Source organism: Ursus americanus, chromosome 34 (genome assembly GCF_024610735.1).
Source record: "Ursus americanus isolate L20-20 chromosome 34, mUrsAme1.1.p, whole genome shotgun sequence".
In the NCBI taxonomy this organism is placed as follows: domain Eukaryota; kingdom Metazoa; phylum Chordata; class Mammalia; order Carnivora; family Ursidae; genus Ursus; species Ursus americanus.
This window is the reverse complement of record NC_142160.1, coordinates 29,173,313-29,198,497: the sequence shown is the minus strand read 5'-3', so window position 1 is coordinate 29,198,497 and position 25,185 is coordinate 29,173,313. Positions and strand designations below refer to the sequence as shown.

The 25,185-nt window shown below is 35.9% G+C and overlaps 2 protein-coding genes across 2 annotated transcripts; both read right to left on the bottom strand.

Moving 5' to 3' along the window:
• Positions 1 to 11,241: 11,241 nt before the first annotated feature.
• On the bottom strand, positions 11,242 to 12,183 carry LOC123781439 (olfactory receptor 4K13-like). The gene has a single exon (XM_045780917.2). It carries the CDS (start codon positions 12,181 to 12,183, stop codon positions 11,242 to 11,244), a length of 942 nt encoding a protein of 313 aa, XP_045636873.2.
• Positions 12,184 to 19,943: 7,760 nt separating this feature from the next.
• Positions 19,944 to 20,888, bottom strand: LOC123781440 (olfactory receptor 4K13-like). Its single transcript, XM_045780919.2, has one exon. It carries the CDS (start codon positions 20,886 to 20,888, stop codon positions 19,944 to 19,946), a length of 945 nt encoding a protein of 314 aa, XP_045636875.2.
• Between the last annotated feature and the right edge of the window lie 4,297 nt (positions 20,889 to 25,185).

The following is a 25,185-nucleotide window of genomic DNA, read 5'->3' as shown; positions in this document are numbered from 1 at the left end:
TATTGTAAGGGAATGATTATGTGTATGCTCTAAAGTCTTCATAGTAATATTACTGTATATGCAAAATAATTGAAGCAATCTAAATGTCTTACAATTGGGGCTTACTTTCTTAAATGAGTTATAGGAATCTTAGGATGTAATATTTCACTAACAATAAAATGATGCTTGAAAAAACTAAGAACATGGGAAATATTCACATTATTTAAATGAAAAAAAGCAGATTACAATGTACTTTGTATGGTATAATCTTATTTTGTAGACATTAAGTGTATATATAAATATATACATATAGAATTTATATATATTTTTAAAAATATCAGGCAATGTAACAACAAGCAACAGAGATATTTTGGTTGACATGATTTTGTATGTGTCCCATATTGCCTGTCTATACTCCCTTACCCCTGACTAGCTAGTCCTAGGGGATCCACTTCAACTGTGGCTGTGCACAGTGACTTTCCTTCTGAAGAGGCTTGGTCCAGCCAACTAGCATGTGCACTTCAATACAAAAGTACCTGTGGCAACTCAAAATCATTAAAAAATGCATTTTATAATCCATTTCTGTAAAACACACAAATTATTACTTTCTGATATTATTGTGATTGTGAAACCCTAACTAGTATTTTAGATTCCACCTAAAACAACTCAGCATACCCATATTTTTATGCCTCACTCTATTATATTCCTACACACTAGAATTTCTCAGCACCATTAACATTTGGGACTGAATAATTCTTGGTTGCAGGGGCTGTCCTTTGCATTGTAGGATACTTAATACCATGCCTAGTCTCCACTTGCTAGTTACCTGCACCTCCTCTTCCTTGCAGCTACCAAAAATGTCTCCAGAGATTGCCAAATGTCCCATGGGCGACAGAATTGTCTCTGGTTGAGAACCACTACTCTGTCTTTTTCACTTTCAGTCATAATTCTATTACCTTAGGTCTTGGTCACATTTCTCTAGTTAGATCCCTAAATATAAGTCTCTAAACTCATTTATACAGGTGTACCTTACTTATTGCAGTTTGGAGATACTGAGCATTTTACAAATTGAAGGTTTTTGGCAACACCGCACTGAGGAAGTGTACTGCCACCATTTTCCCAAAAGCATTTGCTTAACTTTGTGTCTCAGTTGTATTTTGGTAATTTTTTTTTAAAGACTGTGGCTTCTGTCTTTTTTTTTTCAAGATTTTATTTATTTATTTGACAGAGAGAGCACAAGTAGGCGGAGCTGCAGGCAAAGGGGAGAGGGAGAAGCAGACTCCCCACTGAGCAGAGAGCCTGAAGCTGTGGCTAGATCCCAGGACTCTGGGATCATGACCTGAGCTGAAAGCAGTTGCTTAACTGACTGAGCCATTCAGGCGCCTCATATTTTGGTGATATTTGCAATAAAATTTTTCATTATATTTATTATGGTGATCTGAGATCATTGCTCTTTGTTACTTATTGTGATTGTTTTGGGGTTCTATAAGCCATACCCATATAAGATGGCAAATAGGGGGCACCTGGGTGGCACAGCGGTTAAGCGTCTGCCTTCGGCTCAGGGCGTGATCCCGGCGATCTGGGATCGAGCCCCACGTCAGGCTCTTCCTCTATGAGCCTGCTTCTTCCTCTCCCACTCCCCCTGCTTGTGTTCCCTCTCTCGCTGGCTGTCTCTATCTCTGTCAAATAAATAAATAAAATCTTTAAAAAAAAAAGATGGCAAATAGTCTGAATAGTCTGTAGTGTAAATATAGCTTTTATATGCACTGGGAAACAACAACAACAACAAAAAATCCTATGACTCACTTTATTATAATATTTGCTTATTTTGGTCATCTGGAACCATACCTCCGGATCTCCAAGGTGTGCTTGTATGTGTTCAGTGGTGTATTATTTTTAAATGTGGGAACTAACATTTTGTTTCTGAATTCATAGTTTCATAAGAAAGAACTAACACTTGTCAGCTTTTGGGATTCCTCAGTCCCTTTCCTCACTAGGACTTCTCCACTCCCAGCAACTGCTCCCTGTCTGCCTCCCTGAAGACTACACAACCATAAATCGTATGGTGCTCTTTTATTGACTCCCATTCTTTTCCTCCTCAGATAAATGGTAAAGTCTAGTTTCTTTTCTTTACTTTGACCTAGCCAGTCTTTCCAGAGCCCCATTTCTATTGTTTTCTAGCCCAATATATAATGAAGAGAAAGTGGGTAATGAATTTTTGCTCTTCCCACTGGGGAGAGGAACTGGACAGGGCTGTTGAGCAGATCACACACAAAAAAAGGGAGCCCAGGCTTGGAGAAGTAGAGGTAATTATGGGTGAGGTCACTGAAATAAAGCTGATTCCAAGTGATCTCGTTTCTGGTGTGTATGCGGGTTCTAAGAGTAGTTCAGGGCAGGTCTGTGTTTCTTGTCTAGCATGTTCTTATATTTTCTAGGCTCTTCTTTATTCTTCCCAGCCTTACAAAAAAATAATCCAAGATCAGCAATACAGCTCTGGCAATTTCTTTATTGGAATTGGTGGATCTGAAGCAACCACACCAAAGAAAACCCCACATGCAGCTACTGCTTGGGTGGAAAATGCTTAGATTTTTAAAATTAGCGTGGGTTATTGAGAGTGGGTTATATGTTTTAATAGTTTAGATGCAGCCTCACTCTGCAAAGGCTTCTAGAAAGGATGATGTCAGGAAATTTAACTCCGTATCAAGAAGAAATAAATGCATCTACATATATGAATCCTCTTGATTTCCTCATTTCTATTTGTCCTTAATGCCTATATCAAAGAATAGATTCTTACTGGATCTTTTCCTAACAAGCCGAGTCAGAATTAATGCTTCTCTTCTCTGTGCCCTCATGGTAACTATTTGTCTTTTTAACTAGTGATGTAGTTATTTTTATATACCTGTGCCTTCCAAGATTATGAATTTTAAAAATTTATTTATTGTCATCTTAGCACCTAACACAGTTGGCAGAAAAATCTTTCCTCTGTGACAATAAATGCAGCCACTTATTGAGGTTCTGCTATTTGCCAGAGTAGATTTTAGGAACTTCACGTAAATGATCTCACTTAATTTTCATAACTCTGAGTGAAATTTTCTTTCTGGCTCATTTTCCAAAACCTATGACACATTTTCCCAAACCTGATACTGTGCCTTTCACTACTGATTGTAACAAGCTCAGCTAACATTTGCTATTTTCTGTGAGCCTAACAGGCAAATGTGTTGACTTTATTATGTGTGCAACATCTTGTACGCTTACCAGTTCAGAAGCAGCTATAGGCAGGTGTGTCCAGATAGGAAAAGAGCTAGATGGCCAGGAGTCTTCGGAAGTCATAGTTCTTTAAGAAGGAACAGATTGCTAAGATGTATCAACCTAGGGACTTCATAGTATAGTTTCTGTTATTATTAGGTAGTGTCCAATAAGTGCTGGTAAGTTCTGGGAATCCTCAGTAGGTGATTCCAGTGGGAATTCTGTCTGTTGAGAGGATAATACTTCACAAAAAAGTGTTTTGTGATGGTTTCATCTTAGAATCAATAACACTTTGAAAGGACAGATGGAGCTCTACCTACTACAGAGATTGGAGAGATTTTTAGAGCTGGCGGCTTGTTTTCTTCTCTTGTCCTCATGTGGCTGTGAGACCATTAATTTTTAAAAATTTTTGGTTGTAAAATAATCATATTAAGTAAATTTTGTTGCTGCTGGTACAAACAAAATGAATGACTGTTTCCAGCCTTGTTATTTATAGAACTCATTTTCAAATGAAACTCCCACAGACAGAGCTATCAGATGGATGGAATCTAAGCCATGTACCTACACCTTGTCAGTGAGTGTGGTTGTGAAATAAATCTTTTTAAAAAACCCTTCATTGTCAAGTCACTGTTACGCTAGGGGGATTACTAAAATGTGAAGGTGTTCAGAGCTTATGTAGCCACAAAACAGGGGTGCCTGGGTGGCTCACTCATTTAAGCATCTGCCTGTACCTCAGGTCATAATCCCAGGGTCCTGGGATCAGAACGGTGCTGGGATCAGTCCTGGGATAGAGCCCCATGTCTGGCTCCCTGCTCAGCAGGGAGTCTGCTTCTCCCTCTGCCTCCCCCATCCTCCCCACTCATGCTCAAGCTCTCTCTCTTTCAAATAAATAAAGAAAATCTTTTAAAAAAAACACACACACACAAAAAACAAGAAGCCACAAAACATAGAAGTCTGTACATATAAATCATTTGCAATGACCTCAGATATAAATGTAGAAACGTGTCACTTCCTACCCGAGGGAAAATGGGATCAGATTACTTCCATGGAATTTAAATGTGGTTCAATCCCTCTTTCTGTTAGCATCCTACAGTTAGATGGGAGAGATAGGAAGCAGTTTTTTAGTGTTTGTACTTTGAATCAATATTTACAGAGTCAAACCTCACCAGCAGAGAGTAAGGAATTAATTAATATAAAATGTTGGTATAGCTTAATCAATGAAAACAAGAGAATCATTTATTTCTGACAAGCTGACAGCAAGCTATTGGGGCTGTAGCTCTTTAATTGAGGTCCAAACGAGCAGTGACACAGAAATGAGAAGAAAGTAAATGATCTAAGAAACTAGAATAAAAATTATGAGAATATCCTGGTGAAGCATATGGTAGCACTGATCTAACATGAATACTTTAGTCCCGGGCAAACGAGGACTTGATAGGGTTGTGTGATACGCTGCCAGAGAGCATTTGAATTGTGTTCCTTTGTTCCTTTTCTGTTTTTCTTTCATATTTACTAGAATCTTTGAGATACACAGCTATGATGAAGAAAGGGGAAGATGTTTATGACCTGATACAGTGGTCATATAACCTGATTTTTTCAGGACACATAATTAAATGAAAAGACCAAAATAATGTGTATAGGAAGCAAGCAAAAAGGAAAGTATGAGGGGAAAGGAACCACATATCTGAACATTTGTGCAAAATGGAACATAGGAAACAAACCACTAATCAATGAGATTGGTTACCTATGAACAGTAAGTGGCATGGACGTTAAAGAAAGATTGAGGAATTGTTTAAGCAAAAAAAAAAAAAGAGACATGGCATTTTACAAGTTGTGGTCCTGGATTGGTCCTGGACCAGAGACTTTCTTTTCTAAAAGGACATTATTCACATAATTGGCAAAAAAAATTAAATAAGATTGATAGATTAGATATTCATATCATATTAATATTGATTTGCAAATTTGAGAATTACATTGTTTTAGGAAATATACACTGAGGTAGCTAGGGGTAAAAGAACACTATGTCTATAACTTACTCTCAAAGTTCAAAAATAAAATTACACATGTTATGTATTACATATGTAACAAACATATATTAATATATCTGTATTGATATATAATTATATACATGTAAGTATAATTTAATATATTTACCTATCTATATACCTCTATACATATAAAACCAATATTGAATATTGATAGCAAAAATAAAAGTGTTAATTATAGTAGGGAAACTGAAAGCAAAATGATATTTGCAAGTTGAAAATAACTAGATATTAAGCCATATGCCAAGTGATGGTACCAAAACAATAAGGTAATGATAAAATGAAAGACAAAAAATGGAAGTGAGTAGAAAACTGAAATACTTTATATGCATGTATATATATTCTGAGATACATGCACACATGTAAGTATGTACATATATGAAATGTACCTATGTGTATGTACATGTGTATATACATATATAATATACACTTGAGTGTATATATGTGTGCATGTGTGTGTGTATACACAGACACACACACCTATGTGATGGCCAAGCAAAATGATGGAGAAAGGACATATTAATTTGCCGTTGGTGTGAGGAAGAAAAAAGGTGGTGGAGGAGTAGGGGACCTTTTTTCAGCTGGTCCCCTGAGTTGAGCTGGATATCTACCAGACCATCCTGAACACCCACGAAATCAGCCCGAGACTAGTAAGATACATCTGGATCTCTACAAACGAACATCTCTGGCACTGAGTATTGAGGTACGAAGCAGGGAGCTGTGATTCTGTGCACAGATATCAGAAGATAAACGGAAGGGGGAGGGAGCCACCGTGTTCGGGTGCTGGGAAGCAGTAACCTCCTGCATTGGGGAGTGGGCCGGATTTGCTGACTGGTAGCCACTGAGAAAACAGACTGAGACCAGGAGCTCAGGAGCGTGTGTGTGACCAGACTGAAAACCGGAGTTCCGGAGCACACAATCTATAGAAACAAAGACTTCACGGGCAGCATGACATCACTAAAATCATACCTCTCAATAATCACTCTCAATGTGAATGGCTAAATGCTCCCATAACATGCCACAGGGTTGCAGATTGGATAAAAAGAGATGACATCCATATGCTGTCTACCAGAGACTCATTTTGAACCTAAATATACATCCAGACTGAAAGTGAAGGGACGGAGAACCATTTTTCATGCCAACGGACTGCAAAAGAAAGCTGGGGTAGCAGTTTTCATATCAGACAGATTAGATTTTAAACTAAAGACTGTAGTTAGAGATACAAAAGGACACTATATTATTCTTAAAGGATGTATCCAACAAGTGGATATGACAATTATAAATATCTATGCCCCCAACAGGGGAAAAGCTAGATACACAAGCCAACTCTTAACCAGAATAAAGAGACATATAGGTAATAATACATTAATAGTAGGGGACCTCAACACTCCGCTCTCAGCAATAGACAGAGCACCTAAGCAGAAAACCAAAGAAACAAGAGCTTTGAATGGTATACTGGAACAGATGGAGATCATAGATATATACAGAACACTACACCCCAGAATAAGAGAATATTCATTCTTTTCGAATGCATATGGAACTTTCTCCAGAATAGACCATATACTGGGTCACAAAACAGGTTTCAACAGATAACAAAGACTGAGATTATTCCCTGCATATTCTCAGACCACAGTGCGTTGAAACTGGAACTCAATCGCAAGGAATAGTTTTGAAGAAACTCAAACACTTGGAAACTAAGAACCATCTTGCTTAAGAATGATTGAGTAAACCAGGGAATTAAAGAAGAACTTAAGCAGTTTATGGAAACCAATGAGAAGTGGATAAACGCTTTCTTGTCCTTCTGGGTATTTATCTTAGAGAAATTCTTAAACGTACATAGGGCTATTGGACAATTAATCATGAAATCATTTATAGTAATAGGAAATCATAAGCAGTTTAGCTGTCCCATCATTTGGTGAATAGACAGTAAAATTAGTTTATTTGTACTACGAAATAATAGCAATGCTTTGAATTAAGAACTGTCTTTCTATAAAGCAATATGAATTGTGTTTAGAGCGAAAGGACATAGAACGGCATTTTGTAAATTAAATCATGTACATTCATAGAACAGTGGTTCCTATTTTATAAAGAAATTGGCATATTTAAAGGGAAATAGTAAATACATTTAGAATAAGTGACTATTTGAAGAGAATTGCAGTCAAGAATTCAGAAAAAAATAGTAGGAGAGGAGGAGTTAAATGGTGTGGTACTAGGGGGACCCTGAGCTTTCCTTGTCCCTTGAACACAGCTGGATCAACATCAAATTATTTTGAACAACTAGTAATATGATTTGAGGATTAAGAAAGGTATCTGCACAATTGGAGGGAGAGATTGTGGCAGATGCAAGACTTATATTAATGAACAGATCAAAGCACACCTAGTTAAAGGTCCAAACGCTCCCCACTATAAGCAAGGAGAAGTTCTGTAGAGGACAGAGCAGTGAGAAAGAGTAGCCAAAACACAATATCAGAGTGCACACAGCATACACCAGAAACACTTCCCGAAGTGTCAGGCCCTGGACAGAGTATGACCTCTTTTTAATATAGCATTACTCTGAGGTTCAGGAAACATAACAAGCTTTCATAACATGCAAAAGATAGAAACTTAGCCAAAATGACAAGACAGAAGAATTCTTCCCAAAAGAAAGGTCAGGAAGATCTCATAGCTAGGGACTTGCTCAAAACAGATATAAGCAATATATCTGAACAAGAATTTAGAACAACAGTTAATAAGATGACTAGCTGAACTTGAAAAAAGCACAGAAGACAGCAGAGAAACCCTAGCTGGAGAGACAAAATCCTAAAAACTAGTGAGGCTGAAATTAAAAATTGCTATAAGTAGGATGCGAAACAGACAGGATAGAATCACGACAAGGATTGAAGAAGCAGAGGAGAGGATAGGTGGTGATAGAGAAGATAAAATTGTGGAAAATAATGAAGCTGAAAGGAAGAGGGAAAGAAAGGTATTAGATCATGAAGGTAGACTTAGGGAACTCATTGATTCCATAGAGCAATACCTGTATTATAAGAGTTACAGAAGAGGAAGAGCCGGGGTGGGGGGAAAGAGCAGAAGGTTTATTTGAACAGATAATAGCTGAGAACATCTCTAATCTGGGGAAGGAAACAGTCATTCAAGTCTAAAAGCACACAGAGAGCTCCCCTTAAAATCAACAAAAACAAGTCAACACCGTGACATACTATAGTGAAACTTGCAAAATACAAAGATAGAGAATCCTGAAAGCAGCTATGGAGAAAAAGTCCTTAACTTAGAAGGGTAGATACATAAGGCCAGCAGCAGACCTGTCCCTAGAGACCTAGCAAGGCAGAAGACAAGTGGCATAATATATTTGAGGTGCTAAATAGGAAAAATATGCAGCCAAGAATACTTTATCCAGCAAGCACGCTGTGATTCAGAATAGAAGGAGAGAGAAAGACTTTCCAAGATAAGCAAAAACTAAAGGAGTTTGTGAACTCTAAACCAGACTTCAAGAAATATTAAAGGGGACACTTTGAGCAGGAAAGAGAGTCCAAAAGTAACAAAGACCAGAAAGGAACAGAGACACCAGTCTACAGGAGGAGCAACTTTAGAGGTAATATATTGGCACAAAATTCATATATTTCAATAATTACTCTGAATGTAAATGAACTAAATCCTCCAATCAAAAGATACAGGGCATCAGAATGGATTAAAAAACACACAAGCAAAAAACAAGACCCATCAATATGCTGCTTACAAGAGACTCATTTTAGACCCAAAGACACCTCCAGATTGAAAGTTGAGAACCATTCATCATGCTAATGGACATCAAAAGAAAGCTGGGGTATCCATCCTTATATCAGACAAACTAGATTTTTAAACCAAAGACTTTAATAAGAGATGAAGAAGGGCACTATATCGTAATAAAGGGGTCTATCCAACAAGAAGATCTAGCAATTGTAAATATTTATGCCCCTAACTTGGGAGCAGCCAAATATATAAATCAATTAATAACAAATTCATTAATAATAATACAATAATAGTAGGGGATTTTAACACCCCTCTCATAGAAATGGACAAATTAAGTGGAAGATCAAAGAGGAAACAAGGACTTTGAATGACACGGTGGACCAGATTAACAGATATATACAGAGCATTTCATCCTAAAGCAGCAGAATACACATTCTTTTTGAGTGCACATGGAACATTTTCCAGAATAGATCACATGTAGGGTGATTTTGAGGCCTCAAATCAGGCCTCAACCCCTACAAAATGATTGAGATGATACTATGCATATTTTCAGACCACAATGCTAAGAAACTTGAAGTCAGCCACAAGAAAAAAATTGAAGGACCTCAAATACATGGAGATTAACGAACATCTTACTAAAGAATGAATGAATTGGGTTGCCTAAGTGGCTCAGTCGGTTAAGTGTCTGAGTCTTGATTTCAGCTCAGGTCGTGATCTCAGGGCCATGAGATCCAGCCCCATATTGGGCTGCGCCTTAAGTGCAGAGTCTGCTCGAGAATTTCTCTCTCCCTCTCGCTCTGCCCCTCCACCCACTCATGTGCTCTCTCTCTAAAAATAAATAAAATATTTTTTTAAAAAAGGAATTATAGAAGGCATGTGATATGATGAGTACTGGGTGTTATACTCAACTAATGAATCATTGAACATTATATCATAAACCAATGATGTACTATACATTGGCTAATTGAATTTAAATAAAAAATAAAAAAAATAATATCAAACCTCTGGGAAAAAATTAAAATAAAAATCTAAGTGGAAATAAAAAAAAGAACAAATGGGTTAAGCAGGAAATTAAAAAAGAATTTTTTAAAAATATACGGAAGCAAATGAAAATGAAAACATGACAGTCAAAAATCTTTGGGATGCAGCAAACGCAGTCCTAAGAGGAAAGTATATAGTAATACAGGCCTTCCTAAAGAAGCAAGAAAGGTCTCAAATATACAACCTAGCCTTATACCTAAAGGAGCTGGAAAAAAGAAAAGCAAATAAAGCTTAAATCCAGCAGGAGAAGGGGTGCTGCCTTTGCTGGCCTTCCAGGGGAGAGACCCACCATGCTGGCTTAGAGTTAGACCTCCCCCAGGATATATGCACTTAGGAGACACAGGGGTCCAGAGTTTGGTGTAAGGGGGTCCCGCGTTCACTGAGGGCTGCTATGTTGCTCTGTGAAGTCCTGCAGTGTTGGTGGTGAGGGGGGAAATGGTGTCATCCCACTCTCTTGACCCCAGACAGGGGGTCTCACACCCACTGCTGTTCAGGAAACCCTCAAAGAATAGCGAAGGCCATCAGTGCACCCAGCACTACAACTCTCCTGCCGTTTATCTTTGGCCTGCAGCCGGGATTCAAGATTCCAAATCTTAAGGGACCTGGCACCGTATAGATCCATTCCTTTCCTCCAGAGAAGAGCCTCCCCAGGCTGTGTCTGGTGTCCTTTATCTCAAAAAAACAAAAAAACAAAACAAAACAAAACAAAACAGTTCCACTCCTGTGCAGTACACAGAATCTATGGTGTAGCACAACAAAAAGCAGTGACCAGGTTATCCAACCTCTGTGCACGCCTCTGTCCCCTGCCAATGAAAGACTGTTTGCTGGCACCTGCAAGGTCTTTTGTCTTTGGAGAAACAATATACCTCCTTCCAAATGTACTTCAGGAAGGGGGACTTTCTCTCCCAGTGTGACCCAGGAGATCCCTACAACACTTTGTATGCTCCCGGACCTTGATTTATCTTTACTTAATGGAATTTAGTCTTGAACATTTCTGGGTTTCCAACTATAGTTAGCGAGCCAGTTTTTTCTTTTTCTATTTAATTCTTTATTACATTAAAAATATTAACTCTGAATTAAATTTCAACTAAAATAAGTATATTTGCAAAAAAAACCAAATGTGTCATATAAATGTAATGATGGAACAGACATTTGATAATTTCAATATACATTATGAATATATTAAAAAATATACAAACAAAACAAATTAATACAAATTTATTCTGAGAATGTGTTTGGTCCTCAGTCTACTAATGGCTGCTTTCATCTCCTGATTTCTTAGAGTATAAATGATGGGGTTCAGTAAAGGTGTAATAATTGAATAAAACACAGAAAGAAACTTATCCACTGAAAAGCCACTGAATGGCCAAGCATAAATGAAGATAATTGGCCCAAAGAACAGAGTGACCACTGTAATGTGAGCAGACAGTGTGGACAGAGCCTTGGAGAGTCCACCAGAGGATCGACGTCGGACACTTACCAGAATGACAGTGTAGGAAATGAGCAGGAGTATGAAACAGATGAAAGACAGCAGACCACTGTCAACAGTTACCAGCAACTCCAGAACGTAGGTCTCAGTGCAGGCAAGTTTTAGAACGCGGGGAAGGTCACAAAAAATATCGTCCACTATGTTGGGGCCACAAAAGGGCAAGGTGATAGTAAAAACCATCTGGCTCATGGTATGCACAAAACCAACAGCCCATGATAGCAGCACAGAGCCCACGAGGACCTGGCGATTCATGATGGATGTGTAATGAAGAGGTTTGCATATTGCAATGTACCGATCAACAGCCATGACTATGAGAAGAGTCATCTCACCACCGCCTAAAAGGTGGAGGAAGAACATCTGAGCCATACAGCCCCACAAAGAAATAGTTTTATTCTCCCTGAGGAAATCTGTGACCATCTTAGGGGTTGTGATGGTGGAAATAGACATATCCAGGAAGGAGAGATTTCCAAGGAGGAAGTACATTGGTGTGGAGTACAGAAGTGAGTCAAAGGTTACGGTGACCACAATGAGAAGGTTTCCTGCCATAATTGCTACATAGGCCAACAAAAATATGAAAAAAAAGAAAATTTCAAGTTCCCAAGTGTTGGTGAGACCTAACAAAACAAAGTCCGTTACCATTGAGCTATTTATCATATCCATCTAGTCTGTGTAGGGGTTTTCAGAAAGTCATTAAAATGTAGAAAATCTGAAAAAAATGACAATTTAATCTGTGATAGTTTTGAAGATATGACCATATAGAAAGTAGTATTTGATTCATGTAGAAAGATAATATAGACATTTCTGAAAAGTACATTTTAATACATGCAACATTCACATTACTGTATTTTTTTCAATCAGAAAGTCAAAAAAGATGAGAAGTTTATTGTAAAATTTTATAAACATAGTTTGCAGTCATAGATTGTGTCTCCATATTGATTTGTTGTTTTTATCATGAGTTTATGAACCATGAGTTCAATGGGTCAAGGAGCCCAAGAGCCAAATGACCATTAGTCAAATGAGTTAGTTCACGTATATAGTAATATAGTCATATAACTGTGGTGCTTATTATTTGATCTTTTACCCCTTTCCCCTGCTGTAATTTGAAATATTCAGATATGTGTATTTGACTTGAATTATATTCCTACTCAGCAAATAACTTTAGGAATTTAGCAAATTCTTCCTGAAGCTTTAAACTGGCTACAGCCTGCCATATGTTCTTACCCTCCCCCACAAAAAACATCATAAAATAAGCTTCCTAGTTTCTGCTCAGGAACATAAATATTTCTCAGTGTACAGGTTCTTCTCCTCTCTTCTCTGCCTCCTCTCCTTCCCCCTCCTTTCCTTTTTCCTTTCTCCTTTTTCCCTCCCCTCCCTTTTCCTCCTCTCTCCTCCCTTCCCCTCCCCTCTCACCTCTTCCCCCTTTTTCCCCTCTTTCCCCTCCTTGTTTCTTTCCTGCCTTTTTTTTTCCCTCTCTCCCTTTCTCCTCCTCCTCCTCATCCTCCTCCTCCTCCACCTCCTCTGCCTCCTCCACCTCTTCCACCTCCTCCTCTACTTCCTCCTCCTCCACTACCACTACCTCCTCTTTGTTCTTCTGTAGTACTCTTTATCTTAAATACTTTGGTTTCTGGACAAAACTGCTGACCTTGGCTGTTTGGCCTTTTTGCCTATTTGCATCAATCTCTTGTTGCTGGGTTCTCGGCTGGGGTTTGCTTTCTTGTCCCTTTGCTTTCAGCTTATAGATGGACTATGACCAATCAGCAGATTTTTTACAAGCAGTGTTTATGTTTCCTTGGTTCCTACAAGCTTATCTTCTTTGTACCCAGTGCTTTCCTCTGGTATTTCATACTTGTGTGCAGACTGATTCTTGACTCTTAGACTGGCTCATATATCTTTGACACTTGTACTTTGTGTGTGTTCCCATATTGAGCTGACACTGATGGATCACTTTTATGTACTTTTTCATTTTGATTTAGATCTTTCAGTCCCAACTTTTTTTTTCTCCAGTTTTCTTCTTTTTGAAAAACCATTAGTGATACACACCAAACACACAGATGAAGATACAGAATCGCACATACACACATAAACACAAATACATATACCATGTTCTGGTTTTGGAGCCCCAGAACAGATTGTGGAGAATCTACTCTGAATATACATTGTTTGGCTTAATAGTTCATGAAATATTCAGATGTTATTGTTTAGCCCAACTATCAGAATGGGGGGGGGACCTTCAACCAAGAGTCAAGATTTACATTCTAGTCCTAGGCCTCTACATTTACTAGGGAAATATACTCCTAACTCCTTTGAACATTGATCTATTTTTCTATAAACATAAAGTAATACCTACTCTTCAACCTCCCAGATTGTTATGAGACTCCCAAGGATAACATATATGGAATATATTTGCGTATTTCATTGTATACCCATAGGTACTATGTATGTGCATTCACAAAATTCTGTCCTTAGCATTATCTCATTTTCTGATGACTATAAATACACCCAAACCAATAAGAACCACAGAATAATTTTACTATGGAAGACTTGGTAAAGAAGACTTAGTCTAAATGAATATGTTTTTCTCCATTAAATTTAAATGATATAATTACCTAGTTGTCTTCATTGTAAAGATTTATTATCAGCATTGGTATTCTATATCATATCGTAATTGAGTCACATACTAGTTATGCATAGTTTCAACACTATGCAGTCCTCAGTCTCAAAATACTAAAGGAAAAATCTTGAGAATTATAAAAGTAATTTTCATAGTTTAATAAGTAAAATTGGAAAATTATAAGCAAAAACCAATATTTATTAATTTAGGATTTTTTGGAGTTTTTGAGCCTCTTTATAAAATATATCTAGCGAAGTGTACATGTAGATGGAGTCAAATATGTAATTATCAATGAAATCATTCAATATGACAATTTGTACATATAGTGAAATATCTTCAAAATATTTATTTTTTCTACTCAGACACAAGTAAAAATAAGTTAGAGTATGAAAAAGAAAATTCTTCCTGACTTAGGCCACAGTTAAACCTCAAATGGAAAATTCAAACCTTTGAGTGGTATATATTATACAAATACAGTGAACTGAAGAGGAATGAAAAATAGTTGAATAAATGTGAATCAAAAAAGCAAAGCCAACCACACTGAAAATTTTATTTAAAAAAATGAATCAAGCATGGTTTGGTTTCTCTCTAGCAGGAACTTTGAGAATGGGATGCATAACATGGGACTGGAGAGCCTAGCTCTTTCTGTGACATTTATGTGGCTTAAGGATGAAAAATTAGTGCACTGTTTTCAACTGTGGTTGCTTGCCTGAGGAAAAAAATGCTATGGGATGTCCAATACTGTGTGTCTATATTTAGTAATAAAGTCTTTTCTATACATTTACACAAAAGCACTTAAACAGTGTATGTGGAAATACATAACTGACAGTTCTTTTATTAAGAATAAAAACTACAGTTTTTATTGATCTTGAGGGTTTTTTATGAATCTTTTTTATGAGAGGATTAAGTCATGTATAGATTAGATAACCCAGGCACAGGTAATACTCACTCACCACAAAAAATGTTTGGAGTGTTAAAGTCCTATTTGCTGTCAGAATAACCATTATAAATATTTTCTAATTAAAAAATAAGCTTAATAGAAAATGGCTTAGCATTATAGATGCATAAAGGGCTTTGTTCGCATATATTGATCAAGTTTAAAATATTAAAATTAATTGCTTTAAATGTTGGTAGAAAAAAGGCCAGTGGGTTTAAAAGAATAGGAAATAGTGCTTGGGTTGCAAAATTACCCCAAAAAAATTTATTAACAGTGCAATTAGGTAGTTATATTGAATGAAAGGTTATATGACTTCAATGAACAAAATAAGTGTACTTGAGGGGAAATTTTTTTAGATTGATTTAAATTAATCATTTATCACACTTATTTCATGTGTTTTCTGTGTTGAAATAAATACTCAGTGTAGGAAAATAATAACATAGATAAGTAAATTAATATGAAATCAATGTTTCTCATTTTCTTGATATGAGACTTTTTTATTTTGTGTTTCAGACTATCACAGATTCTATACTTAGTCAAGGAAGCACCTAATTTTTCCATCATTTTAATATTCTAAATTATTTTGTCTTTTTATCCCACAGGGATAACTAATTTAAGTTTATATTCCCAAAATACAAACTCGAACTATAAAACTGACCCTTCAAATCAGGAACGTAGCTTTTATTCTTACTGAAACTAGATACATTGTTCCGTTGCTAGTTGACCAGAATTATCTTTTACTATTGCCGTCATGATCAGTTCTAAGTTCCTTACAAAACAGCCCCTCCTTTATTAAAGTATACAGTCGCAGTTTTTGTTAGCACTGCTATTTAAACCTACCAGTTCTGAGGAGTGGCCTCTTCGAAGACATGCAGATACAGCTAGATCCTGAATATATATCGTTTATCTTTTCTGCCTTCATGAATATACAGAACGATAATTTGCAGGTACAGAAAAAAAAAGAAAAAAACGACAAGAAACATAAATAAGATGCAGGCTGTTAATCAATTCCCCAAAGGGAATTATTAAACGTGCTAGTGTTCCCAAGAGTTCAGAACAAGGACTACTCTCATTATTTAAGTGGATTTTGAATTCGCCAAGTGTATCAGCCATGTGAATTTTCTCTAGAAAGTGCTTTCCAGAAAAAGCACTAACTCAAGTGTTTTGGTTGGGGAAGGATGAGCACATTTATAGAAAATGATCTATCATAAATGATAGACTTGAGGAAATTATAATTCTATTAATTAGATTTCATCAATCTAAGTATTTATAATTAGTAATTGAATGCATTTATTCAGGTAAAAATAGTCTACACTGAGCAAGGCATATATGGAAATTCATATTCTATAGACCAGTTTTTAGCAGAAAAAAAATCTCATTTTATCATAGAAGGGGAGAGAAGAGAGAGAGGAAAGAGAGTAAGAGAGCAAATGAACTGGCACACACAAGAATGGGGAAGGAGAGGCTTTCATCATGGTAAGCAATAAATGATTAGTTAGTGGAGTTTAGCAATCAACCATTCTAAAGATTTAGAATTCTGTAGTCCTTTACAATTATGTAGAACTTGATGATGACTCAAGACTTATGAAAGGAAGATCATGGAGATAACTATAGCAAAACTTTTATAGTAAAACAACATAGATAAGTAAAATACTAAAGGCTAGCAGTGTAACGATGTATGGTTGCACATAAGTTCATTTGCTACAGAAATTTTTCTGTGTTTCCTCGTACTGTAATTCTTCCATGTTTGTCTAATTGGAATGCTCTTCAAAAGATGACAGGAAAGTGAGGGGAGTAAATGGATGATAAATGTGGTGCCACATTCATCTCCAAATCCCATAGAAGACATTTCTAATAGATTTCTCACTCTTTTTGACTGAGCCTAGGGATTTTTTTTGTTTGTTTGTTTAAATTCAATCTAGTTACATTTTTTAAAATTTATTTTACCCATGCAGCCATTAGCAATTAAAATTGCCGTGAAAAATAAGTCTTTTAAAAATATTTCTCCTGAGGAGATATATGCCACGCTTTAGCATGTCATTTGAGATGTTTGCAAGAAAGAAAAGGATTCTTTAATGTAGAAATTAGGAAGATAATATTAGAACAATATTGGATGTCCTGACTTGATTACCCAAATCAGTTGGTAAGGATGGTACACATAGAATTTTTCAAAATAAAGCTGAACTGTTAGAAGTACATGGTCTAGGGCCAAACTTAAGTAGGGCAGATAAAAAGGAAGAGAAAGGGGATAAGAAGGGAAAATACGTGAGTTTGATATTCAAGGTATGTTTCAAAGCTTTTGCACAGCAAAGGAAACTATCAGCAATACAAAAAGGTAACTTACTGAATGGTGGAAGATTTTTGGGAGTGCTATATCCAGTAAGGGGTTAATAGCCAAAATATATAAAGAATGTATACAATTCAACACCAAAAAAACAAGCAATCTGAGTACAAGTGGGCAGAGGACCTGCATAGATATTTTTCAAAAGAAACCATGCAGATAGTCAACAGTTTCATGCAAAGATGCCCAATATTACTAATCATTAGGGAAATGCAAATCAAAACCATGCAAAGATGCCCAATATTACTAATCATTAGGGAAATGCAAATCAAAACCATAATGACGTATCATCCGCCTTACACTTGTCGGGATGGCTATAATCAAAAAGACAAAACACAGTAAGTTGGTGAGGGTGTGGAGAATAAGGAAATCATGTTCTGTTGGTGGGAATATAATTGGTATAGCCACTAAGGAAAACAGTATGGAGATTTCTCAAAAAATTTAAAATAGAATTACAGTATGATCCAGCAATTCCACTGCTGAATATTTAGTCAAAGAAAATGAAAATGCTAATTTGAGAAGATATATGCACCCCTACATTTACTGAAGCATTATTTACAGTAGCCAAGATATGGAAGCAACCAGTATTCATCATGAGATGAATGGATAAGGAAGATATAGCATATATACACAATGGAATATTACTCAGCCATAAAAAGAATGAAATCTTGCATTTGCAACAACATGGATGGACCTAGAGGGTATTATGTTAGGTGAAATGAGTCAGACAGAGAAAGACAAATACCATATGATTTCAGTCATGTGTGGAATCCAAAAAATGAAACAAATGAACAAAAACCCAAAAAGCAGAATTAGACATATAAATACAGAAAACAAACTGATGGTTGCCAGAAGTGAGTCAGGTGGGGGGATGGGCAAAATAGGTGAGGGTGAGTAGGAGTTACAGGTTTTCAGTTATGGAAAGAACAAGTCACAGGAATAAAAGGCACAGCATAAAGAATATAGTCAATGATATTGTAATAGTGTTGTAACAGAGCTATATTTCTGGTGTTCATAGCAGCATAATATATAACACTTCTCAAATCGCTATGTTGTACACCTGAAACTAATGCAATATGTCTGTCAACTATACTCAAATGAAAGTTTCCATAATAAAACAAAATATTAAAATATTTTTAAAACTGAGACATTTAAAAATTTGTAAAAAAGACATCAAAAAAGACATCTTGGTCCTCGAGGTGTTCAAATAATCTTAGGTTTTCTAAATGCCTTTGGAAGTCTTCCTAGATTCCACAAACTCAATATTTGTATTATTAATAAATTCAGGCTTCCTACCTGAAATAGTCCATTAACTATTCCCTCTACTTTCACTTTAGCTACATTATATTCTCTACTTGAGAGAACAGAGTTATGCCATCCTATGATGTATGCTGGATCCCATCCTTCCTTTTCTCAAAACACATTAATGGCTTTATGTTGACAGTAAAAAGCAATCTACTAGGCCTGAAAATTCTGGTTTTCCTTTCTATAAAATCTCAGCATAGATCTTCTCCCTTTTATTCATCAATCTCCTTCACGAGGATCCACCTTTAATATTTAACAAACTCTTTCTCATTTCACAGTGTCTATTTACACTGGCCCTTTTGCCTCGAATGCTCTTTTCCTTGCTCAAATCTCTAATTCCAGAGCTTTCTTAACTGGTTGGTATAAATGTCTCCCCTTAAAGTGGACTTCTGAGACCACCATGCCTAACATAGATCCCTCCCCTTTATTATTCTCTCCAGAACAGGGACCACGTTGTATCTATAGCCCTGTATCTGTATTGCTTTGGACAGTGATTGGTACCTAGTAGATATTTTTTTTAATGTTTCACGAATGATGGGATTCAGTTAAAAAAGCATTGAGTGTCCATGTGATCTGATAAAGCAAGCTGCTCTGAGCAGTTCATGGTTTTAATCTCTAATATTTCAGTTGATATTGATCCATTGAAATCTATTTGAGTACTCAAAGATATGTTGGAAATATTTGTTTTTAGACATATTTTTACCTTATACAAAATATATAGCATAGTGAGGCTATATAGTGAGAAGATATTCTTACTCTCATTCAAATCACAATTCCTCTGTGAAGAATTCATATGGTTGACAAAAATTGACAGATATTTTAACACCTATTAAGTTACTAAATACAGTTTTAGGAAAAAAAATTGATACTAAACACCATATAGTGTGTTGTCATAGAAATGTTACCTATTTTTACATACTGAGCCATTAAAACTTTATAAAATTTTTGTAAGAATATTTATGGTTAGGTATTTTAAACATTCACCGGGGTTGTTTCCTTGAACTCTAAGACAAGGAAGTACAAGGAATTAATGCACATTTATTTAGGTATTGAATCATGTTATGAACATTTTCCATTAAATTTTTAATAAAACTGACATTAGTAACTCTATGAATTTTGAGGGAAATAGTATTTAATATTTTCATTGTAATTATTCCAATAAATATTAAAGACTCAAAATCCCCAAATAGCAGAGACCACAATCAATCAGTTGTTATAGGCATTACTTAGGAAGTGAGCCAGGAACCAAGATGCTGGCTGCTGAGTCTCTTAATGGCTGCTTTCATTTCCTGATTTCTCAGAGTATAAATAATTGGATTAAGGAGAGGGGTGATTATAGAGTAAAACACAGAAAGAAACTTATCTACAGAGTAACTATTGAATGGGAAAGCATAGATAAAGATAGTGGGACCAAAGAAGAGAGTGACCACAGTAATGTGAGCAGATAGTGTGGACACTGCCTTGGAGGATGCACTGGAGGAGTGCTGCCAGATGGTGACCAGCATGATAACGTAGGATATGAGCAAGAGAATGAAGCAGACCAGGGACAGGAGTCCACTGTTAGCAATCACCAACAGTTCTAGGATATAGATGTCTGTGCAGGCAAGCTTGATGACCAGGGGAAGGTCACAGAAAATGCTGTCCACAACATTAGGACCACAGAAAGGTAAACCTGCAGTGAAAACCATCTGGCTTGTGGTATGTGTGAACCCAATTGCCCACGAGAGCAGTAGAAACACAATGAGCACCCTGCGATTCATGATGGTCTTATAGTGCAAGGGTTTGCATATTGCAACATACCTATCCATGGCCATAGCTATCAGAAGAGACATCTCTCCACCCCCAAAGAAGTGTACAAAAAACATCTGGGCCATGCAGCCCCACAAGGAGATGGTCTTGCGTTTTCTAAGGAAGTCTGCAATCACTTTGGGAGTCGTAGCAGAAGAAAGACACAAGTCAAAAAATGATAAATTTGCCAGAAAGAAATACATGGGGGAGTGAAGATGGTTATCGACTATCACAGAAATCACAATGAGGAGGTTTCCTACTATGATGGCTACATAGACAAGAAAGAAGATTGCAAAAAAGAATATTTGAATTTCTTGAAAATTGGAAAGTCCCAGCAAGATGAACTCAGAAACACTTGATCTGTTGTTCGGGAGATCATTCATCCTTTTGTATGAGTTTGTCAGAGGTTGCCTAGAAGAGGGAAAAACACACAGATGTCATAGGGACTGACAAGTCAATAAACCTGATCTTTACTTACATCCTGTCTCTTATGCAGGCCAACCCTTTTGGTAATATCTCCTGTATTTTGCAGGAGATATTTCACAAGACCACATAACAGTAGAAAGTGTGGAGGGAATGGAGCCAACTAAATGAAATGTGCATGTTGGTTAGTAGGGGCAAGGTCAGTTGGACATTTGAGAAAACCTCTCCCTTCTTGTTCAGCTGCAGATCAGACTGTATGTGAACACAACTTATTAGAATGATAGAAAAGAGTTTTCGAAGGCATCCACAAAATAGATTTTTATCTTTTTCAGGAAGTGCATTTACTGACACATTTTTGCGACATTCTCAGTATGCAGTAAAAAGTTTGCCATATTAAATATTGCTGAAATCACATAATGTACATTATGCTTCTTGACCTGATTATCGTCCATGACTATACTGTTGATAGAAGGTTGCATGTGGAGACACTTACAACTGAGATCAAAGCCAATTACTGAGAAAGATAAAGCTTTTTGGACTTGATTGACCCAGATTGACTCTCCAAACTACAGATGCTCCCTTACATACTGCTTACCTCTTCATGTGATTAGACATAAAGTGTATCCTATCCGTGCATTCTTATCCAGTTGTTGCAAAATTGAATCGAATATCCGTTTTTAATCTGATAACTGTTTTAAGTCGTATGTTTTCACATATATGTGTATATAGAAACATCTAAATCACTATTATTAAGACCAGTGAAGTTGACCGTTGTAGTCTTGTTCCACTTTCCTCCATTAGTGAGGTATAAAGAGTAAGGTGAATCATTTACCTTTGTAAACATGACTTTAAAAAATTTAAAATATGGATTGTTTGTCTAGAGTGCCATCTTGGGTTACTTAGCCTCCTTGGACCTATCCTTTCTCACAGTTATTTCTTTAAAGTTCTTTGAAACTTTAACTTTGCAAGATGGAAGAAGTCATAGGTATTATGTTACTAACTGAGGTGGATTCAGCTAAGCTAAATGAACTTTTAAAAAACACACACATATCAAAGGAATAGGTCAGTGTTCAATGTATATAAATTCACTTTTTAAAGACTTTCCTGTTTGCCTGGTTGTAGCTCTATTTTTCAAGTCTTATTCCAGGCTTCTTGTTCATCTCCAGTCCTTTCCTTGATATTATGAGATCCTAGACCCAGGCCTAATGCAGATTGTCAGAAAAGAAAATAGAATATGCATGGTTTTGGGGTACATTTTAACCTTTTAGATACACACTTCAAATTTTTAAAAATACAGTATATTTAGATAATCATAATAAACATTTAATCATATTCTCTTTTCTATGTATAGTTACTGTCACTAAGACACACAGTTACTGTAAATGGCTCATAATCTTGCATTATGTTTGACACTGTCATTCAGAGTACATAAAAACTTCCTTCTTTTACAAGGTAATAGAACTCAAAATGGGAATCTTTGTTTTTTCTCATTAACAGATATGAATGTATATTTCTTCTTTGTGCTTCATACCCTTGCTATAAGACAGTGATCTTACCTAAGCTATAGCTCCTGGTTTCTGTATTTGTCTGAAGTATGAAGTAAGTACATTTGCAGGTGTCCATGGGTCTGGCAGAGAGAGAGAGTCCTAGACAAGATGCTATCTCTAATTTTTTTTTTCTTAATGAGTGTTTAACTGCTTGGCCATTTTCACTGTTGCCTTAAGAAAGTTGGATTTTCTCACACGTTCTCCTAATAATTCCTAACAAGTTAATGATAGCATCAATATTTTATGAGTGGTGGCATTCTGTGACTTTCAAAGCCATGAATCAGGTACTTTATCCTTGCATTTGTATCATTTATTTCTTTTAAAATAATTGCCTTTCTAAAAACATCAAAGGAACGTTCTCTATATTTCTGCTGTAATTCAAAGAATAAGTTCATTCAACCTGATAAGGATAGCCAAACCGTTTGAACATACCTAGATTTCTTTTCTCTAAGAATAATTTATTTGGCTTAGATTACTGGATTATCTTAATTTCCAGTAATCATTGGTATGGTGTTTATGATTTTTGTATTTTTTTCCATTTGTAACAAAATCAGGTATATTCTAGTTTAATTTTCACCTTTCAGCCCTCCCTTTAGTTATCATTTTGGCATTTGTACTTATCACTTATGGACATATTTAAGGTTATTAATGAAAATAATGAGATAGATGTGGTACGTAAGGTAGAAGAACAGGTCAGGATTATGTAACCTACCAGTTTGCACTCGGACTTCAGAAGTGACATCAGTACGAAATAGAGGCTTAATCTTTCTCATCCAGTGATTTTATTTTCTGCTCTGAACTTCAAAAGACAGCAGTATATCAATGTATCCCTTGGTAGAAGGCACAGAGGTGAATACTCATTTGATTGTTTTAGATTCCTCAGAGACTGGTAGTAAACAAGTAATTGGGATGTTAAAATACACTTTTGACATTACAGAAATGAGACACCATTTTTCATCCATAAAATTGATATTTTAACAAAATATTCAGTGCTCAGGTGGGGGGGAAAGACAGGACTAGAGTTGAATTATAAGAATTTTGTATTATGTTCATTTTTTTGTTGTAGTTTGTTTTCTACATTAAGCATTGATAAATATGATACTTAGGAAAAATATAAATATTCTAGATTATTTTAATTCTAAATTTTATTAAGGCTGAAATTTTCACATGTAAACTTTAATTTGTCTGGAATTTATTTTTTATTTTTATTTTTTAAGTTCTTTTTTAAAAAAATATTTATTTATTTATTTATTATTTATTTATTTGTATTGTGTTAGTTATGATATAGTACTTCATTAGTTTTTGATATACTGTTCCATGATTCATTGTTTTCGTATAACACCCAGTGCTCATTGCAATATGTGCCCTCCTTAATGCCCATCACTGGGCTAACCCATCTCCCCACCTCCCTCCCCTTTGAAACCCTCAGTTTGTTTCCCAGAGTCCATAGTGTCTCATGGTTCGTCTCCCCCTCTGATGTCACTCCACTTCATTTTCTCCTTCCTTCTCCTAATGTCCTCCGTGCTGTTCCTTGTGTTCCACATATAAGTGAAACCATATGATAATTGTCTTTCTCTGCTTATTTCACTTAGCATAATCCCCTCCAGTTCCATCCATGTCGATGCAAATGATGGGTATTCATCCTTTTTGATGGTTGACTAATAGTCTGTTGTATATGTGAACCACATCTTCTTTATCCGTTCATCCGTTGAAGGGCATCTCGGCTCCTTCCACAGTTTGGGTATTGTGGACATTGCTGCTGTGAACACTGGGGTGCATGTGCCCCTTCTTTTCATCTGTGTCTTTGGGATAAATACCCAGTAGTGCAATTGCTAGATCATAGGGTAGCTCCATTTTTAACTTTTTGAGGAACTTCCATACTTTCCAAAGTATCTGTACCAGTTTGCATTCCCATCAACAGTGTAAGAGGGATCCCCTTTCTCCACATCCTCTCCAACATTTGTTGTTTCCTGCCTTGTTAATTTTTGTCATTCTAACTGGTATAAGGTGGTATCTCAATGTGGTTTTGATTTGAATTTCCCTGATAAATAATGTGAGATAATTTTTCATCTTTCCAATTTAATAATAATTATTAAATAATATTAATAATAATAATTCATTCCACTAAGAATTTGTTATGCCTTCTTTATAACCTTTTGAATTTGTTATGCTTTCTTTACAACTTTTTAAATTTGCTGATAGATCAGGCTTTTTCTTCAGATATGCTCATTTAATTTTTTGTTTTCCCTGATAATTTTTGAGGAGGTGCTACATATTTTGCTACTTATTATGTTTACAGCATATTTAATGTATGGAAGGTTAAGTCTGCTCTCACTGCCTTATTCATTCACAGTTTTCTTGGCTAGCTTCATATCTTTTTATTCTAAATTAAATAGATTTATTTTCCAAAGTTAAAACAAGTTCCAATATTTTGATATCACAGCCTTAACTTATAAGAAAGGTAGAAAAAATAAACGGAATTACAAAATTGAGTCTTTCATCAAGAAGGATTTTATGTCTGCTACTTTTATGATACAATAAAATTTTCTCATTTTCATTATCAACACATTTTTTGTTAAATGTAATTTTGCATATCTCCTACTTTGATGCTGTACTTTATATGATCTTTTCTATAACATAATTGATTTTAATTGTCGTTTCCTTTTTTTTTTTTTTACATACTTAATTTGTGAATGGTATCATTGTGGAA